Source organism: Loxodonta africana, chromosome 3 (assembly GCF_030014295.1).
Source record: "Loxodonta africana isolate mLoxAfr1 chromosome 3, mLoxAfr1.hap2, whole genome shotgun sequence".
NCBI lineage: Eukaryota > Metazoa > Chordata > Mammalia > Proboscidea > Elephantidae > Loxodonta > Loxodonta africana.
In genome coordinates, this window is record NC_087344.1 from 32,917,848 (window position 1) to 32,934,320 (window position 16,473).

The window sequence follows — 16,473 nt, forward strand, 5'->3', positions numbered from 1 at the left end:
CCTGGGGTCTGGGAGCATCCGGGTCGTAAAATGGGAGTTACCTGAATGCAGGGACACTGTCCGGCCCGCAGTAGGCGCGCGGTCCATGCTGGCTGAATGAATGAATGGTCAGTTGGAGAGCCCCAGGTGGGGAGCCCCAGGAGTCAGCCGACCCCATCAACGCCCCGATTCCCAGCTGAGTAACTCCTCTCAGGGCCTGGGGGTGAAAGCGGCAAAGGGGGGCTCCCAGGCGCGGTCTTTAGTGGGTTCTGCCCGACCCCTTCTGGGGGCGGGGCCAGAGCCCGGCGCGCCGCGCCCGGATTGGCCGCAGGTGACGTCAGCGCGGCGCCCGCGGGCGGGGCCGGCAGCGATCTGGGCGGCGGGCGGTGCGAAGATGGCGGCGGCGGCGGCGGAGCAGGGGGCGGCGGAGGCGCCGTGCGCGCTGCTGCTCGTGGTGGGCGGCGAGTGCGGGCGCCCAGGGCTGCTGTCCTATGTGCTGGAGGAGCTGGAGCGAGGTCGGGCGCCGGGGGAAGCTGGGGGCCCCCGAGGGCGAGCGCGGCAGGGGCTGAGGAAGGGTGTCCGGGGGCCGCTGGGGGACGCCAGGCGGGCGCGGCGATCTCGGGGCTCCGGGGCCTTCCCCGCTCGGCCATGGCGCAGGCCTGGGCGGGCGGCCGAGGCCCAGCAGAGGAAGCAGAGCCCCAGCCCGGCTTCCCCGCCCCACCCGGCGCGGTCAGGGGAGGGGACACGGGTGGGGACACTGCCCGGCCCGCTCGATTGGGCAACGTGGGCAACGGTCCTGTTTCCCGCCCGCAGGGCCCCTCCTGGGGGTAAGAGGATGGAGGGGCGGGGCTGCCTCAAACCCCCGGGTCTCAGCACATCTTCCCCAACCCAGGCCGTGGTGGCCCGTGGAGTCCCAAGTTCGGGAATCGCCCCTGCCAGAACCCTGGAATCCGTTGCAAGCGGAGTCCACGACATCATGAAACCCCATCTTGGGGCTCCTGGGTCTCCGCGTGCAGATACGCCATGCCCGGGTCTCTGTGTTTGCACCTGGGGCCAGAAGTCCCCACCTTGGATCCCAGGACCTGTTAGGAACCCCCTAGGGACAGGGAGCTGCTGCTCCGCCCTCCTGGGGCTGACACCAGGGGTGGGTCCTGTCCCTGCAAGGGGGTGGTGACCAGGCAAGGCTGTGTGCCACTTGCTGGGGGGAGGGGTTGGGGAGATGGGAAGGGGCTTAGGGAACAGGCACTTCATCCTGACCTGTAGCAGACAGAAGGGGACATCCTTGGGGGGGGGCAGGAAGGGCACCTGGGGGAGGCAGGGATGAGAAGCCAGGCCTGGGCCCCCAGGCTCCATTTTCCACTTTCCGTTGCTGCACACGATGCTAACTGGGGCGTAGGTAGGCGGCCTGCCCAGGTGAGGTGAGTCATACAGGTGTACCTGCATCTGCCTGGCACAGTGTGATGGCAGGTATCGTCCACCACACGCTGATTCCAGAGGGCCTTCCTTCTCCATCCCTTGGACATGTCCTGAGGCTCTGTCTCATCACCTATAAAATGGGGCAACAGGGCACACCCTGGTCCCTATGTCCTGGCTCATGGTGTAGCAAAAGCCAATGAGGAGAGGAACAAGGTTTAGTTTGGCTTGTTGCAAGGAGTGTGGGGAAGGACAGCAGGGCCTGGTGGGAGCTTCTCAGGGGGGAAGCAGTTGAAAGATGAGACGTGAAGGGCAGGGGGAGGGCAGTGGGAACAGCTGGTGTTAAGGCCCAGAGCTGAGAATAGGCCTGCACAGTGGAGGAGCAGAAGGAGGCTGGGAGCAGGAAAGGAAGGAGGAGAGAGAGGTGATAAGATGACATCCAGGGGGTTCTGAGTCTTGTCCTTAAATTGCTGAGGTGCACCATGGGTCCTGAGACACAAGCTCGGCTCTGACCCACCCCAGGCCTGCCGCAGGACGCAGGAGCAGCTCAAGGGGAGGAACTGGGGATAGCTCTCATCCCCCAGGTGCTTGTTGCTTGCCGTCGGGTCAGTTCTGTTGTATGTGCAGAGTAGAACTACTCCATGGGGTTTTCAAGGCTGTGACCTTTCAGAATCAGATCACCAGGCCATTCTTCAGAGGTGCCCCTGTGTGTGTGTGAACTGCTAACCTTTTGGCTAGTAGTTGAGTGCTTAACTGTTTGTGCCACCCAGCTGTCATTTGCAAACAGTTAAGTGCTTAAGTATTAACTGAGAGGTTGGTGGTTTGAACTCATCTAGAGACACGTTGGAAGAAAGGTCTGGTAATCTGCTTGTGATAGGTCACAGCCTCAAAAGCTCTCTGCAACACAGTTCTACTCCGACACGCCTGGGGTTACCAGGAGTTGGTGTCAACTTGATGGCAACAGCCTGGGTGCTAGTTACTGAACTACCCTGGGAGCAGGGGCTGCTGACTTCCCTTCTGCCACCCACCAGGCATCCGGTCCTGGGATGTGGACCCCAGCATCTGCAGCCTCGATGAGCAGCTCAAGGTCTTCGTGTCTCGGCACTCGGCCACCTTCTCCAGCATCGTAAAAGGTGAGGCCAATGCCAGCTCACCTGTCCTCAGCAGCCCACAGGCAGGAGCTAGTGTATTCACCCTCATCTTACACATGAGGAAACCACGGCATGGGGGCAGAGCCCAGAGCCCTCCGAGGAGAGTGTTTTGTGAGGGGAGCAGCAGCTAAGTTGGGAGATGGGATCCGATGTGCGCGCTCTACAGGGCCTTGTACACAGTAGGTACTCAATAGATGGGAAACTAAGAAGCAGTCAGATGGAGAAGAGGGGATTGCAGCCCCTGGGAATCCAGGGGTGACCCTGTGAGCAGAGCATACCAGGTGTCACCCCAGCACCTCCCCCTACCCCCCCGCCTGAAGACCAGTAGTTGAGTCACCCCTGGCCACCATGAGAGGGGAAGGAAGTGCCTGCCGCCTCATTGTCCTAGCAGGTCCTGCTGGCTTCCTGACCCCTCATGAGGGTGAAGAGTCTGGAAATCCCATTTGCTCCATGTGGCTTTGGCAGCCACATATGCCTCTCTCTGCCTTGGTTTCCCTGCCTGTGAATGGGCAATATCTGTGCTTGCTTAGGGGTTCAATGATCAGAGACTGGCTTTGGTGGGCCTTGGCCTCCAAAACTTCAGGGCCTGGTACACGATGACTAGAACTGGGTTCTTGGGGGATGGACTAGGGTTTGAGTCTCAGAATCAGCCCCACTGTCCCACATGGTCCACCCCTGGCCCTCTGTCCTTGGCTCCCTTCACACTGCTTCTGCCTGGCGCTGTGCCCCTACCTGGCATGCCCTCGTTGGTCCTCCCTTTTTGGTCCTCCTTGGGCTCAGTGCCCCAGTGTGTAAGATAAGGTGCCAATCGCACCCTCCTACCAGGACTTTTGGGAGTGTTCAGAGAAAGCAGCTCTGATCGCCACGGAGCACCATGCAGTGGGGACTCATGGTCACTGTGGTCACAGTGTAAGGCTGAGTGGGGCAGCTCAGGGGCACCCCCATCCTTCCTCATTCTAACCCGGGCTGGGGGGCTCACGTGGGGAGGCGGGATCCATCCCCAGCTCACAGCCCGGCACTCACAGGCCAGCGGAGCCTGCACCACCACGGAGATGCCCTGGACACCCTGGTCCTCCTCAACCCGTCGGACAAGTCGCTTTGTGACGAGGTAAGGGGGTTTTGGTGTCCAAGGGGACAGGTGGCTGAGACCCTAATGTCATTCTGCCTGAAACCCTCTTCTTGACCCCCAGCGACAGCACCCCTTCCCCAGGAAGCCTGCCCCTCTTCCTTCCTCCATGGTGATGGTGGGGCAGGTGGTGGTGACGGAACTGGGGAGCACTCCCAGCTCAGGCTCAGCAGGTACAGAGGTCTGGAGGGACACAGGCCACACTGATGTTGGTGTCCAGAAGGTTCCCTCCATGGCCCTAGTCAATGCCTGAACTGACTTGTTAATGCTCCTGCCTCGGTGAAGTCTAGATCTTTCTCTTCATTATTCGTCAGAGAGCAGCAGGACAGAGCCCTGGGGCACCCCATTAGAGACCCTCCGACAAGCTGACTGCTTCACTCAGTACGAGCCCCTGTGTTCTTGGAGGGGCTGCCATCCCAGCTCCGGATCAAACACTGATCTGGCTGTGTGGTGGGGACTAGGGAAGGGCATGATATGTAGATTTGGGGCTGGGGGCTTCCCCACTACAGGGAGTAGGACCCTTCACACTCTGCCCTCCTCTAGCTCCGGAACTTTCTGCTGGATCCTGCCCCTCACAAGCTGGTGGTGCTGGCCGGGCCATGCCTGGAGGAGACAGGAGAGCTGTTGCTCCAGACAGGGGGCTTCTCGTCACGCCACTTCCTCCAGGTCCTGGCGGACAAGGAGGTGAGGTGTATTCTCCCCTCCTGCCATTCTCACCACCGCCCGCCCCCGCTCTAAATCCTGGCTCATCCTGTCTGGGTTGGGCAGGAGCAGGAAGCTCCCTGGTTTTCAGGGCTCAGTCCTCTCATTCACTAAAGTGTGCTGCAGGAAGCTGGGTTGTAGCTTGGCCAACTTCCCAGAAACCTCATGGAGCATTCTAGATTTCGAGTCCCAGGGGGACGGAGGCAGACAGGGTCCTCAGTCTGGTTGGGGAAAAAAGGGCAAAAATAAACCGGCAGACCATGTCTCCATATTGCAGGTTGCAGTGGGCTCTGTAAAGTTGGGGAAGTTGGGGGTTGATAACAGTGGAGGGAGGTGGGGAGTCTGGGAGGGCTCCATGAAAGGAGCTATGTCCCAGGAAGCAGAATAGCTGCCCTGGGCTGGGGAGGGGGAGAAGTCTGAGGAGCAGTGGGGAGAAAGGCGGGAGGGGAGGGCAGGCCAGGTGGGGGAGGCTGTTTGGTCCCAAGGGGGTGGGGAGCAGGTAAGGGGCCAGCTGGAGGTCCCCTAACTCTAGGTGTCCCCACAGATCGGGGAGCTCCTGGCCTCGGCACCCCCGCCGTCTACCCTGCCCACACTCACCATCACCTGCCCGACCTTTGGCAACTGGGCCCAGCTGGCGCCCAATGTACCAAGCCTGCCAGGGGCACTCCAGCTGCGGCTGAACCCGCCAGCGCGGCTGCCAGCCTCTGAGGGCCTGCGTGAGTTCCTGGAGTATGTGGCTGAGTCGCTGGAGCCTCCCTCACCCTTTGAGCTGCTGGAGCCACCGGCTGCCATGGGCTTCCTCAAGATTGCCCGGCCCTGCTGCTACGTCTTCCCCGGTGGCCTGGGCGATGCCGCCTTCTTTGCTGTCAACGGCTTCACCATCCTGGTCAATGGTGGCTCGAGCCCCAAGTCGAGCTTCTGGAAGCTGGTGCGGCACCTAGACCGCGTGGATGCAGTGCTGGTGACCCACACTGGCGCTGACAGCCTGCCAGGCCTCAACAGCCTGCTGCGGCGTAAGCTGGCTGAACGTGAGGCAGCGACAGCTGGCAGCGGGGGCGATGAGGGGCTGCGCAACCTCATCTCGCCGGAGCTAGGCGTTGTGTTCCTGAACACAGGGGCAGCCGGGGACTCGGTGGTCGATGAGGCCCAGCTGGTGCGCGGCGTGGATGAGGCAGGGTTGGCACTGGGCCTGCTGGCCCGCCTGGGCATTCCACCCCTACCCCTGAGCCGTGGGCCACTGCCCACCCAGCCCACTGTACTCTTCCAGAAGATGGGTGTGGGCCGACTGGACATGTACGTGCTGCACCCACTCTCTGAGGCTGCTGGGCGCAATGCCGACCGCACGCTGGCCTCAGCCTGCGTCTTGCTAGTATGGCAGCCGGCCAGCCCCACTGAGAAGGTGGTGCGAGTGCTCTTCCCGGGCTGCACGCCTCCCGCACGCCTGCTTGAGGGCCTGGCCCGCCTGCAGCACCTGGGCTTCCTGCGCGAGCCCATAGTGACGCCCCAGGATCTGGAGGGGCCACGGCGCACTGGGAGCAGGGAGAGCGTGGCCTCCCGGGACAGTGCGAGGGGCAAGGAGCGCCCTGGAACGGCCCGCAAAGAGCCCTCCCGTACTGAGAAGGACGCCAGGCCGCCACCCCGCGAGGTCAAGAAGGACCCCAGACCTGGTGCCCTGCGGACCCAGCCCCGGGAGGCACGCCGTGGGGCCTCCACTGCCCCTGATGTCAAGAAGGCAGTGGCCCCAGGGTCAGCTAAGACCCGGAGAGTGCCCGACACACCACGTCCAGCCATGGAGAACGGGCCCTGCAGTCCCCCCAGCTTCCGCTGTGGTGAGGCCAGCCCCCTGCTGGCAGCATGCATGTCCCCAGCTCCCCCACTGGCAGCTACGCCCAGCCTAGAGCATAGCTTGGAGCTAGGCCTGAGCCCAGCCGCTGGGGATGAGGGCTGCAGCTCCGAGGAACAGACACTGGAGTTGCTGTCAGCAGCCAGCACACCACGGCCACACACGCCCTCGCCCACTGGGCCACACCACGGAGGCCCCACTGAGAGTTGCGGGCAGCTGTCACTGAGCCCACTGCGATCTGGGGAGGCAGCACCTGATGCCTCACCCACTGTGACCACGCCCTCGCTGCCCGCAGAGGTGGGCTCACCGCACTCCACTGAGGTGGATGAGTCCCTATCTGTGTCCTTTGAGCAGGCGCTGCCGCCACCTGCCACCACCAGTGAGCCTGGGCTGAGCCTCCCGCTGCGTGGTGCCCGGGCACGGCGTTCAGCCTCCCCACACGATGTGGACCTGTGTCTGGTGTCACCCTGCGAATTCGAGCACCGCAAGGCTGTGCCCCCTGCCACCGCAGCCTCCCCTGGCGGTGGCTCCAACGATAGCAGCGCCCGCTCCCAGGAGCGTGGCCCGGGGCCGGAGGAGACACCACCCACCTCCCTCAGTGAGTCCCTACCCACTTTGTCCGACTCAGAACCCCTGCCTGTTATCCCCGGCCCTGTGGACTCAGACGAAGATGACACTGAGAGCCTGGGTGTGCCCCGTCGCCGCCGTGACCCACTGCCCACCTCGCTCAAGGACCCTCACCCGCTGCCTGCCCCACCTGGTGTCTGCATGGTGGACCCCGAACAGGCACGGCGCCCGGAGAGCCTCGGCCGTACCCGGAAGCCCCTGGCCCGCACTGGCCTTGGTACCACTGGCCCCAAAGCTGCGACGGTTGGCACTGCCAAAACCAAGGGGCTGGCCAGTGGGGACCGGGCCAACCGGCCTCCCAGCGCCCGGTGCGAGCCCAGTGACAAGGCAGCCCGGGCACCCCTGTCCAGAAAGGCCTCCGTGCCCAAGACGGCCACTCGAGGCCCACCAGGTGAGTACTGGGAGTGGGGCCGGATTCGTGTGGTGGGAGGGGGCAGGAGCCACGCCCTTCCAGTCCTGTCTGCTGTGTGACCTTAGCCATGCCCCACCCTCTCTGAGCCTCAGTTTCTGTCCTAAAGTGGCAGTGGTGGCCTCAGTATTTAAGCCCCTGCCCTCCCTGTGTCTTCGAGCTGCACCATCCGGTAGAAACGTAACTCAAGGCACATCTGTCGCCATTAACTCCATTAGGAAATAAACTATTTTTCATAGCATATAATTGATCCCCATAACGCAGGGTAGTTATGTTCTAGAAGCTGGGGCAGTGGTGGTTCAGTAGTAGGATTCCCGCCTCCCGTGGTTGAGACCCAGGTGCCACTCCTGGCCAGTGCACCTCATGTGCAGCCACCACCCACCTGTCAGTGGAGGCTTGCGTGTTACTATGATGCCAAACAGATTTCAGCAGAGCTTCCAGACTAAGGTGGGCTAGGAAGAAAGGCCTGGCCATCTACTTCTGAAAACCCTGTGGATGACAGCGGTTAGATCTGCAACCGATTATCGGGTTGGCACAGGACCGGGCACTGTTTCACTGGGCATGGGATCACCATGATTTGGGGCCGATTTGACAGCAGCTAATAACAGTTCTTTGAGTTGTGCAGCCATTCTCACCCTCCTTTTCTGAGTTGTTCCTCCCTCATTAACATAAACTCACTGCCCCTTACGGTTCCTGTCTAATTTTTGAGTTGCTGTTGTCAATTTGATTCCATATGGATAGGTCTTAAAAGAGCGTACTGCTCAAGGCAGACATCTTTTGCTAGTTAAGCTAAACTATTGTTCGGTTTTAAGATGACTTCAGGGGATATTTTTGGCTTAAAGTTTAAAGATTACTTCAGGGGAATAGTTTCAGAGCTTTGTCCACCCTCCATGGTTCCAGAAAGTCTACAGTCTATGAGAATTTAAAATTCTGTTCTGCATTTCCCCCCTTTTGATCAGGATTCTGCTATGAAATCTTTGATCAAAATGTTCAGTGAAAATAGTAGCCAGGTACCATCCAGTTCTGGTCTCATTGTTCATGGATGTAATTTGCTACACTTTAATAACAGTGTTCTAGAAAGTTCCCAGGAATGCTGGATTAGCGAATACGGACCAGCCTCGTTGGACTGCAACTGGGAACATGCATGTCCACGAGTGACCACAAACATACTGTGATGCTGATTTTGGGGTTACAACTAAGTTTTAGTGAGTCGGTGAGTTAGCAAATGTGGAATCATGAATACAAGGAGGACAAATATATTTTCTTTAGCTCATTTGTGCTGGGGCCCCCGACACCACCCCCGGGTCTAGTGGTTTGCTGGGAGGACTGAGTAGGTAGTTGCACTCATAGCTGTGATTTCTCACAGAGAAAGGACACAGCACAATTAGCAAAGGATGAGTGTGAGTGGGGTGGAATCTGGGGAACCAGGCGTAAACTTCTGGCATCCTCTCCCCGTAGCGTCACACCAAAACCAAGAACAAAACTCATTGCCATCAAGTTGATGGCAGACCCAATGTGTGTCTGAGTAGCACTGCTCCATATGGTCCATAGGGTTTTCTTGTCTGTAATCTTTGAGGAAGCAAATCACCAGGCCTTTCTTCCATGGCACTGCTGGGTGGCCAGCAGCAAGCTGTGATGACTCTTGAGAAGTATTGTCTGCTAGGTAAGTTTGTTACAGACCCAGCGCCCGTGGTCATGTAGGCAACTCTCTCTGGTCCTTCCTGGAATCCCAGACGCCCAGAAGGAGTGTCAATGTTGAGCGTAAACCACATTGAGTACACGAACAGTCTAGGCCCGGGGAGCCACTCTTACCAGTTCAAGGAATGGTGGGAACCCCCCTGAGATCCATGCCCTCAGACTCCAGATGCAGGCCGGCCTGGCCAGCAGCCTTTCTAAGGGCACCTCACTCAGGCTGCAAACTCTTCTCTCCAAAAAAGAAAGCAGTTGCCAGGGTGACTCCAATTCACAACGACTCTATGTGTGTCAGTAGAACTGTGCTCCATCAAGTTTTCTGTGGGTGATCTTTTTGAAAGTAGGTCGCCATGCCTTTCTTCTTAGGTGCCTCTGGGTGGATGTGAACTTCCAACCCTTCGGCTAGCAGCTGAGTGTGTTACCGGTTTGCAACACCCAGGGACTCCCTTCCGCTCACCATTATACCCTAAGTAACATCACTTCCCCATGCAATCAATGCAAAAAATGGTTAGTGAAACATGTCACATTGCTTTTTGCAGCTGAGTCTTAGGGACCTGGTACGTGTGTTGCACCAAAACTGCACGCTCACCCCATCTCAGCTGCTCGGTGGTGCCAGTGGTCCATTCAGCTCCAGAGGAGGGCTGGCAAGAGCAGTAATAGGGATGACTACAGTTTCTCAAGCTGAAAGAACTGAAGAAAAAATTCAAGCCTCGAGTTGCAGTAGTGAAGGATTCTATGGGGAAAATATTAAGCGACGCAGGAAGCATCAAAAGATGGAAGGAATACACAGAGTCATTATATACCAAAAAGAATTAGTCGATGTTCAACCATTTCAAGAGGTGGCATATGATCAGGAATCGATGGTACTGAAGGGAGAAGTCCAAGCTGCTCTGAAGGCATTGGCAAAAAACAAGGCTCCAGGAATTGATGGAATATCAATTGAGATGTTTTGACAAACAGATGCAATGCTGGAGGTGCTCACTCGTCTATGCCAAAAAAATATGGAAGACAGCTTCCTGGCCAACTGACTGGAAGAGATCCATATTTATGCCTATTCCCAAGAAAAATGATCCAACCGAATGTGGAAATTATAGAACAATGTCATTAATATCACATGCTCGCAAAATTTTGCTGAAGATCATTCAAAAATGGCTGAAACGTTATATCGACAGGGGACTGCCAGAAATTCAGGCCGGTTTCAGAAGAGGACGTAGAACCAGGGATATCATTGCTGTCAGATGGATCCTGGCTGAAAGCAGAGAATACCAGAAGGATGTTTACCTGTGTTTTATTGACTATGCAAAGGCATTCGTCTGTGTGGATCATAACAAACTATGGATAACACTGCGAAGAATGGGAATTCCAGAACACTTCATTGTGCTCATGAGGAACCTTTACATAGATCAAGAGGGAGTTGTTCCGACAGAACAAGGGGGTATGATTGGTTTAAAGTCAGGAAAGGTGTGCATCAGGGATGTATTCTTTCATCATACCTATTTAATCTGTATGGTGAACAAATAATCTGAGCAGCTGGACTATATGAAGAAGAACGGGGCATCAGGATTGGAGGAAGACTCATTAACAACCTGTTATGCAGATAACACAACCTTGCTTGCTGAAAGTGAAAAGGACTTGAAGCACTTACTAATGAAGATCAAAGACTGCAGCCTTCAGTATGGATTACACCTCAACATAAAACAAAAATCCTCACAATTGGACCAATGAGCAAGATCATGATAAACAGAGAAAAGATTGAAGTTGTCAAAGATTTCATTTTACTTGGATCCACAGTCAGTCAACAGCCATGGAAGCAGCAGTCAAGAAATCAAAAGACACATTGCATTGGGCAAATCTGCTGCAAAGGACCTGTTCAAAGTGTTGAAGAGCAAAGATGTCACCTTGAAGACTAACTTGGGCCTGACCCAAGCCATGGTATTTTCAATCGCGTCATATGCATGTGAAAGCCAGACAATGAACAAGGAAGACTGAAGAATAATTGACCCCTTTGAATTGTGGTGTTGGTGAAGAATATTGAATATACCATGGACTGCCAAAAGAAGGAACAAATCTGTCTTGGAAAAAGTACAACCAGAATGCTCCTTAGAGGCAAGGACAGCGAGACGGCGTCTTACATACTTTGGAGATGTTGTCAGGAGGGATCAGTCCCTGGAGAAGGACATCATCCTTGGCAGAGTACAGGGTCAGCAGAAAAGAGGAAGGCCCTCAACGAGGTGGACTGACGCAGTGGCTGCAACAATGAGCTCAAGCAGAACAACGATTGTAAGGATGGCTCAGGCCCGGGCAGTGTTTCGTTCTGTCGTGCATAGGGTTGCTGTGAGTTGGAACCAACTCGACAGGACCTAACAACAACAACAGTAACAGTAACATGGTCTGCAATTACTAAGCATTGACTCTGGCCAGGTCCTCCTCCCAGTGCCCAGGGAGTGACCCGAAAAAAAGGACTGATTGTCCTGGTGGGCATGTCCCAGCTGGCAGCTGTCTCCTGGCTCTTGTCCTCATGGCCTGTCCTGGTCTCTACCTGAGCTGCCCCCTCTTGTGTTTCTCAGACAGGTTCTGAGGGGGAGCCCATGGGCTTCCGGAGCCTCTGGGGATAGCGTTCCCAGCACAGTAGGGGGAGGGGACACCAGGGCCATGGTCTCGGTTGCTTGGGCTGTCTTGCTCCCACCACCTTGGATCACCTGACCCTCTAGCCAGGGGCTGTCTGACTGTTCTGGAAAGGACCAGAGAGTCAGTATTTAAGGCAGCTGTTATAGTACTTTTTTTTTTTTTGTTATAGTACCAAAGCAGCCACAGTCATGTAAACAAGTGGGCATGGCTTCGCGCCAATAAAACTGTTTACACAAACAGTGGTGGGGAGGGGAGATGCGGCTGCAGGCCATGGTTTCCTGACTCCAGGTCTACATTGTCCTTCCGGTTCTGTGACTCCTGCCCACCTCCCCCCTCCTCACCTGTCAGCCTTTGCCACAGGCAGACAGCTGATCCACCCTCCCTCTCAATGACATCTTCACATAGCTTTCTCCCACAGCTCCCTTCCGAATCCTTGTCACTGTCCTGGGACAGTGGAGGCAGCTGAGGCAGGAGGCAGGGGGCAGCTTCCTGGAGCTGAAATGTGTTCTGCCAGCACCAGCATCTGCCCCTGTGCCCACACCTGAGCTTGGCAGCTTTGTGTGCCAAAGACCCAGGTGCATCCTTCCAGCTGCTGATTATTGATCTGTTTGCTCGGGGATGGTGGGACCTGGTGGTCTAGAGGTTGATAGCCTGTCTAACTTGCACAGGCCCTGAGCTGAGGGCCTAACCCAGCCTTTGGTGGCTCTGGGGGACTCAAGGGGGCAGCTACCTGTCTCCATGCAGCCCATCCAAGCCTAGGTCCCTCCCATCTTAGCCTGGTCCCTCCAACCCCCACCAGGCTCCCCACTGCCAGCCCTCGGGAGGGACCCCCATGCCATAGCTGGGCTGGTATTCTGTTTGCTGAGCTCACTCTGTGCCCCCAGGGTCTGGTGCCCACTGGGGCTGGGTAAGTGCCCCTTGACTGAGTGAACTGCTGACTGTGGAAGCAGCAGTGTTCCAGGTCCAGACAGTCTCGGGGGTATGTCTCCCACAATCCTTCGTTCAGGAAGCCCTCCCCGATTGCCTCACCCTCCGTCTCTGGGGATGTCTGGCTGGGGTCTGGGCACAGAGGAGCAGCTGAGGGTGTTTGCAGAGCTAGAGAGATTTAGGGAGCAAGTGTTGCTTGGGGGAGGGTGGTGCCTGCTGTCAGGTGGGTGGGGCCGGCGAGCTCGAGGTCAGGTTGGGAGCCCATCTTGGCCCTGTCTCAGCCAGGACCCCTCCTTCCCGCCCTGCCATTCTGGTTGTGCCCCCTTTCTTGGCCAGGTCTCACTTCCCCCTTTCCTTCCACCTCACTGACCAATCTCTCTTGCCTGCAGGCGCAGCTGGTAGTCGTGTGGGTGGGTCAGCGGCCCCTCCAGGCAATCCTGTCTACCTGGATCTGGCCTACCTGCCCAGCGGGAGCAGCGCCCGCCTGGTGGACGCTGAGTTCTTCCGGCGGGTGCGCGCCCTGTGCTATGTCATCAGTGGCCAGGACCAGGGCAAGGAGGAGGGCATGCGGGCCCTGCTGGATGCGCTCCTGGCTGGCAAGCAGCAGTGGGACCGAGAGCTGCAGGTGAGGAATGGGACCGGGAGAGGCACAGCTGAGGGCTCCAGGGGAGGGATGGGCCGGGGTGCTCGGGACATGTAGTTATAGGCTCTTGGAGCCCCTCTCCATCTCCTGGGGTGGCCAAAACAGAGTCCCACAGTGTGGGGGCTTTAGAGGACAGGCATTTACTCTCATGGTTCTAGAGGCTGAGAGTCCAGACCTGAGTGTCGGCAAGGCCACACTTCACTCGTTCCGAAGGCTCTGGGGAGTGTCCTCTTTGTCTCCTTTCATTTCTGGTCTCCTCTGAGTGTTTGTTGGCTTATAGAGGGGTCCTCATGTGGCATTTAACCCCTGTGTGTGTGTCTGTCCTTCCCTTTTATAAGGCACCACTCAGGAGGGGTTAGGTTTAGGACCCACCCTACTCTGGTATGACCTCTTCTGACTTAACTGATAACAAAAGAAAAACCCTATTTCCAAGTAAGTGATGCTTGCAGGTACAGGGGTTAGGACATCAACCAATCTCTTTGGGGGACACAGCTCAACCCGTAATAGTGCCTCTGAGAGTGACAATAACAGTAAACGTGGTCGGTGCAGTTTATGGAACCCTGGGTTGGGGGTCAGTGCTCCACAGCCTCTTCAGGTTGAACCCACATAAGAGTTGGCATGGTCGTCACCCACCCCATGGAGACAGGGCTCAGAGCAGTCAGGGCGCATCCCCGAGGCCTCCAAGGGCAGACACAGGTTCCCACCCTGTCCCTGGTTGGATCTGAGAGAAACCTGGGGCAGAAGGGGGCTGGCCCTTGTCCCCATGACGCCCTGCCAGCCCCTCCGCAAAGAGAGCTAGGGAGGCAGTGGGGTGTGTAATGTCTGCAGGGCTGGAGAGGTGGACAGTGACCACAGGGTTGGGCTGCAGTCATCCCCAGAGGCCACAGGGAGACCAGGGCCAGGACTGAGAGGTGTGGCAGTCAGGGCACACGGAGGAGCCTTGGATCCTAGATGGAGCCACACAGGGTTGAACGGGGCACACGGAGCCTTGCAGAGCCTTCCTCATATGCAGCTCAGTGTTCTGCCCCAAGAGGAGGGCTCCCAGCAGGGACAAGACAGGACAAAGGCCAGAGTTGGGGATGAGCATGGCATGTCCAAAGTGGGGGCGGGGGGGTGATGCTGTGGGGAAAGGAAGGGGCTTTGAGGACGGGGTGACCACCGTTCAGATGTCCAGGTGGGTGAGAAGGGAGCCGAATGCTGAGCTCTAAGCTCAGAGAAAAGGCCAGAAGGGCCTCAGATGTTGGGAAAGGGCACATGGCACCTCTGGGCAGGGGCAGGTGGTGCCCCTCACCATCACTGTCTGTTTCCCGCAGGTGACCCTGATCCCCACCTTTGAGTCGGCAGCCATGCACGAGTGGTACCAGGAGACACATGCGAGGCAGCAGGCTCTGGGCCTCACGGTGCTGGGCAGCAACAGCACAGTGGCCATGCAGGACGAGACCTTCCCTGCCTGCAAGGTGGAGTTCTAGCCCTCAGCCCTGTCCCCCACACTCCCACCGTCCCCAGCTCTGCCACTGCCTGAGAACTCACCTGTCACGAATAAACCACATGCTCACTCCACTGTGGCCTCCATTCCTTCGCAGTGCGGGCCCATGCCCATTTCACAGATGGGAAATCTGAGAGCTGGGCAGGGGGAGGGTGTCTTTCAGAGCTAATTACCACTAGGCGGGTGAGTCACTCCTCTGCGAAGCCCTGAGCCTGTCCTGGCTGCTCCCTCTCCTGGTGGCTGAGGTTTGATCCCTTGTCTCTGCGTCTCCAAAGCCATAAGACAAAAGTTACCCTTCTGTCCATAGGCATAATCAGTGCTCCAGGCAGAAAAAAATCACAGCAAGATTTTAAAAACAAGCTGGAGTCCAAAGGTTACAATATTCTGGTCAACCCCCTCCTGCTATCTCTCTGTATGTGCGGAAATACTCAGATGTAATAGTAGGTGAGAGGCCTTTCGTAGTGGGTTCAGTGGTGACCATCAGAAAGATGTGTCCACTTCCTAACCTGGGACCTGTGAGTGGGACCTCATTAGGGAGAAGGGTCTTTGCTGAAGTGATTGAGGCTGTCCAGATGAGACCATCCTGGATTACACTCTCCTTAGTTTTTGGGTTTTTTTTTTTTTTAGTTGCCATTGAGTTGATTCCAGTGCATGGTGCCCCCATGTGTTACAGACTGGAACTGCTCCATAGGGTTTTCTTGGCTGAGATCTTTGTGGAAGAATATTGCCAGGCCTGTCTTCTGCAGTACCACTGGGAGGGTTCAAACTGTCAACCTTTAGGTTAGCAGTTGAGCACAAACCACTTGCACCACCTGGGGACCTTGATGGGCTCTAAACCTGATGACAAGTGTCCTTATAAGAAGAGAAGAGAGACACAGGCACACAGGGAAGGCGCCATGTGATGACAGGCAGGCTGGAGCAATGTGACCACAAGCCCAGGAACACCTGGATCCACCAGAAGCTGGAAGAGACAAGGATTTGCCCCTAGACCCTCTGGAGGAAGCATGGCCCTTCGGACACCCTGATTTTGGACCAGCTGGAGATAGATGTGTGCTATGGCCTGAATCCTGGGAACCTGACCGCCCATGGCCAGGGGCTGGTTTGAAGGGGCTCCGGAGCTAGCTTTGTGAGGGATCTTGAACTTGAAGCCTGTGAGGTGGGTAGACTGGAAGGGCAACAAGCCGGAGCCCACAATGACAGACTGAGGGAGTACTGGTGAAGCTGCACCCCAGGCCTTGCCAAGGCCTCACAGAAGCTGGAGGAGGGCCCCAGGGAGTGTGGGGCAGCCACGAGGTGAGCCATCAGGCCTGTGGAACCCCCAGCCAGCCTTCCAGACTAAACAGACTACGTTGCTCAAGTCCACCTCCAGACCTGGTATCCAAGGTCACTCCCAGCGGACACCCGCAGGGAAGAGAGTTCTGGGAAGCCTGGCCCACACTGCCCCACCTCCCCCCAGAGATACAGGGAGGGACCTGTTCTTACTCGAGGCCTGAGCACCCCGTTTTTCATTGGGCCACACTGTCGAGTAATGACTGCTGCCTCCTTGTTCTTACTTCATTTTATTCATCGCTGGTGAGGTTTTCTTAGATTTATTGCCTTTTTTTTTAATTAGCTAATTCAATTTTTTCAAATTGGGTCATTTGCTTTTTTCTCATTCATATATAATGTTTTGTTTTTTTTTTTAAATGGGGATAGTACATTTTTATGCTGTAAATTAAGGAGTCCCTGGGTGGCACAAATGATTAAGTGATCAACTACTCTAGCCAACAGGTTGGCAGTTTGAACCCACCCAGAGGTGCCTCAGAAGACAGGCCTGGCAATCTGCTTTCGAAAGGTCACAGCCGTGA

General features: G+C 56.7%; 1 protein-coding gene across 1 annotated transcript; it reads left to right on the forward strand.

Moving 5' to 3' along the window:
- Positions 1-373: 373 nt before the first annotated feature.
- Positions 374-14,700, forward strand: MAP1S (microtubule associated protein 1S). The gene is made up of 7 exons (XM_003413267.3): positions 374-494; positions 2,424-2,525; positions 3,569-3,651; positions 4,213-4,353; positions 4,916-7,232; positions 12,887-13,122; positions 14,454-14,700. The coding sequence occupies exons 1-7, from the start codon at positions 374-376 to the stop codon at positions 14,607-14,609; spliced, it is 3,156 nt and encodes a 1,051-aa protein (XP_003413315.2). The 3' UTR covers positions 14,610-14,700.
- The last annotated feature ends 1,773 nt before the right edge of the window (positions 14,701-16,473 follow it).

Coding starts and splice junctions, on each gene's coding strand:
- MAP1S (XM_003413267.3), top strand. CDS start 374: ATGGCGGCGGCGGCGGCGGAGCAGGGGGCGGCGGAGGCGCCGTGCGCG. Junction 495..2,423: donor GCTGGAGGAGCTGGAGCGAG/GTCGGGCGCCGG, acceptor GCCACCCACCAG/GCATCCGGTCCTGGGATGTG. Junction 13,123..14,453: donor AGTGGGACCGAGAGCTGCAG/GTGAGGAATGGG, acceptor TGTTTCCCGCAG/GTGACCCTGATCCCCACCTT.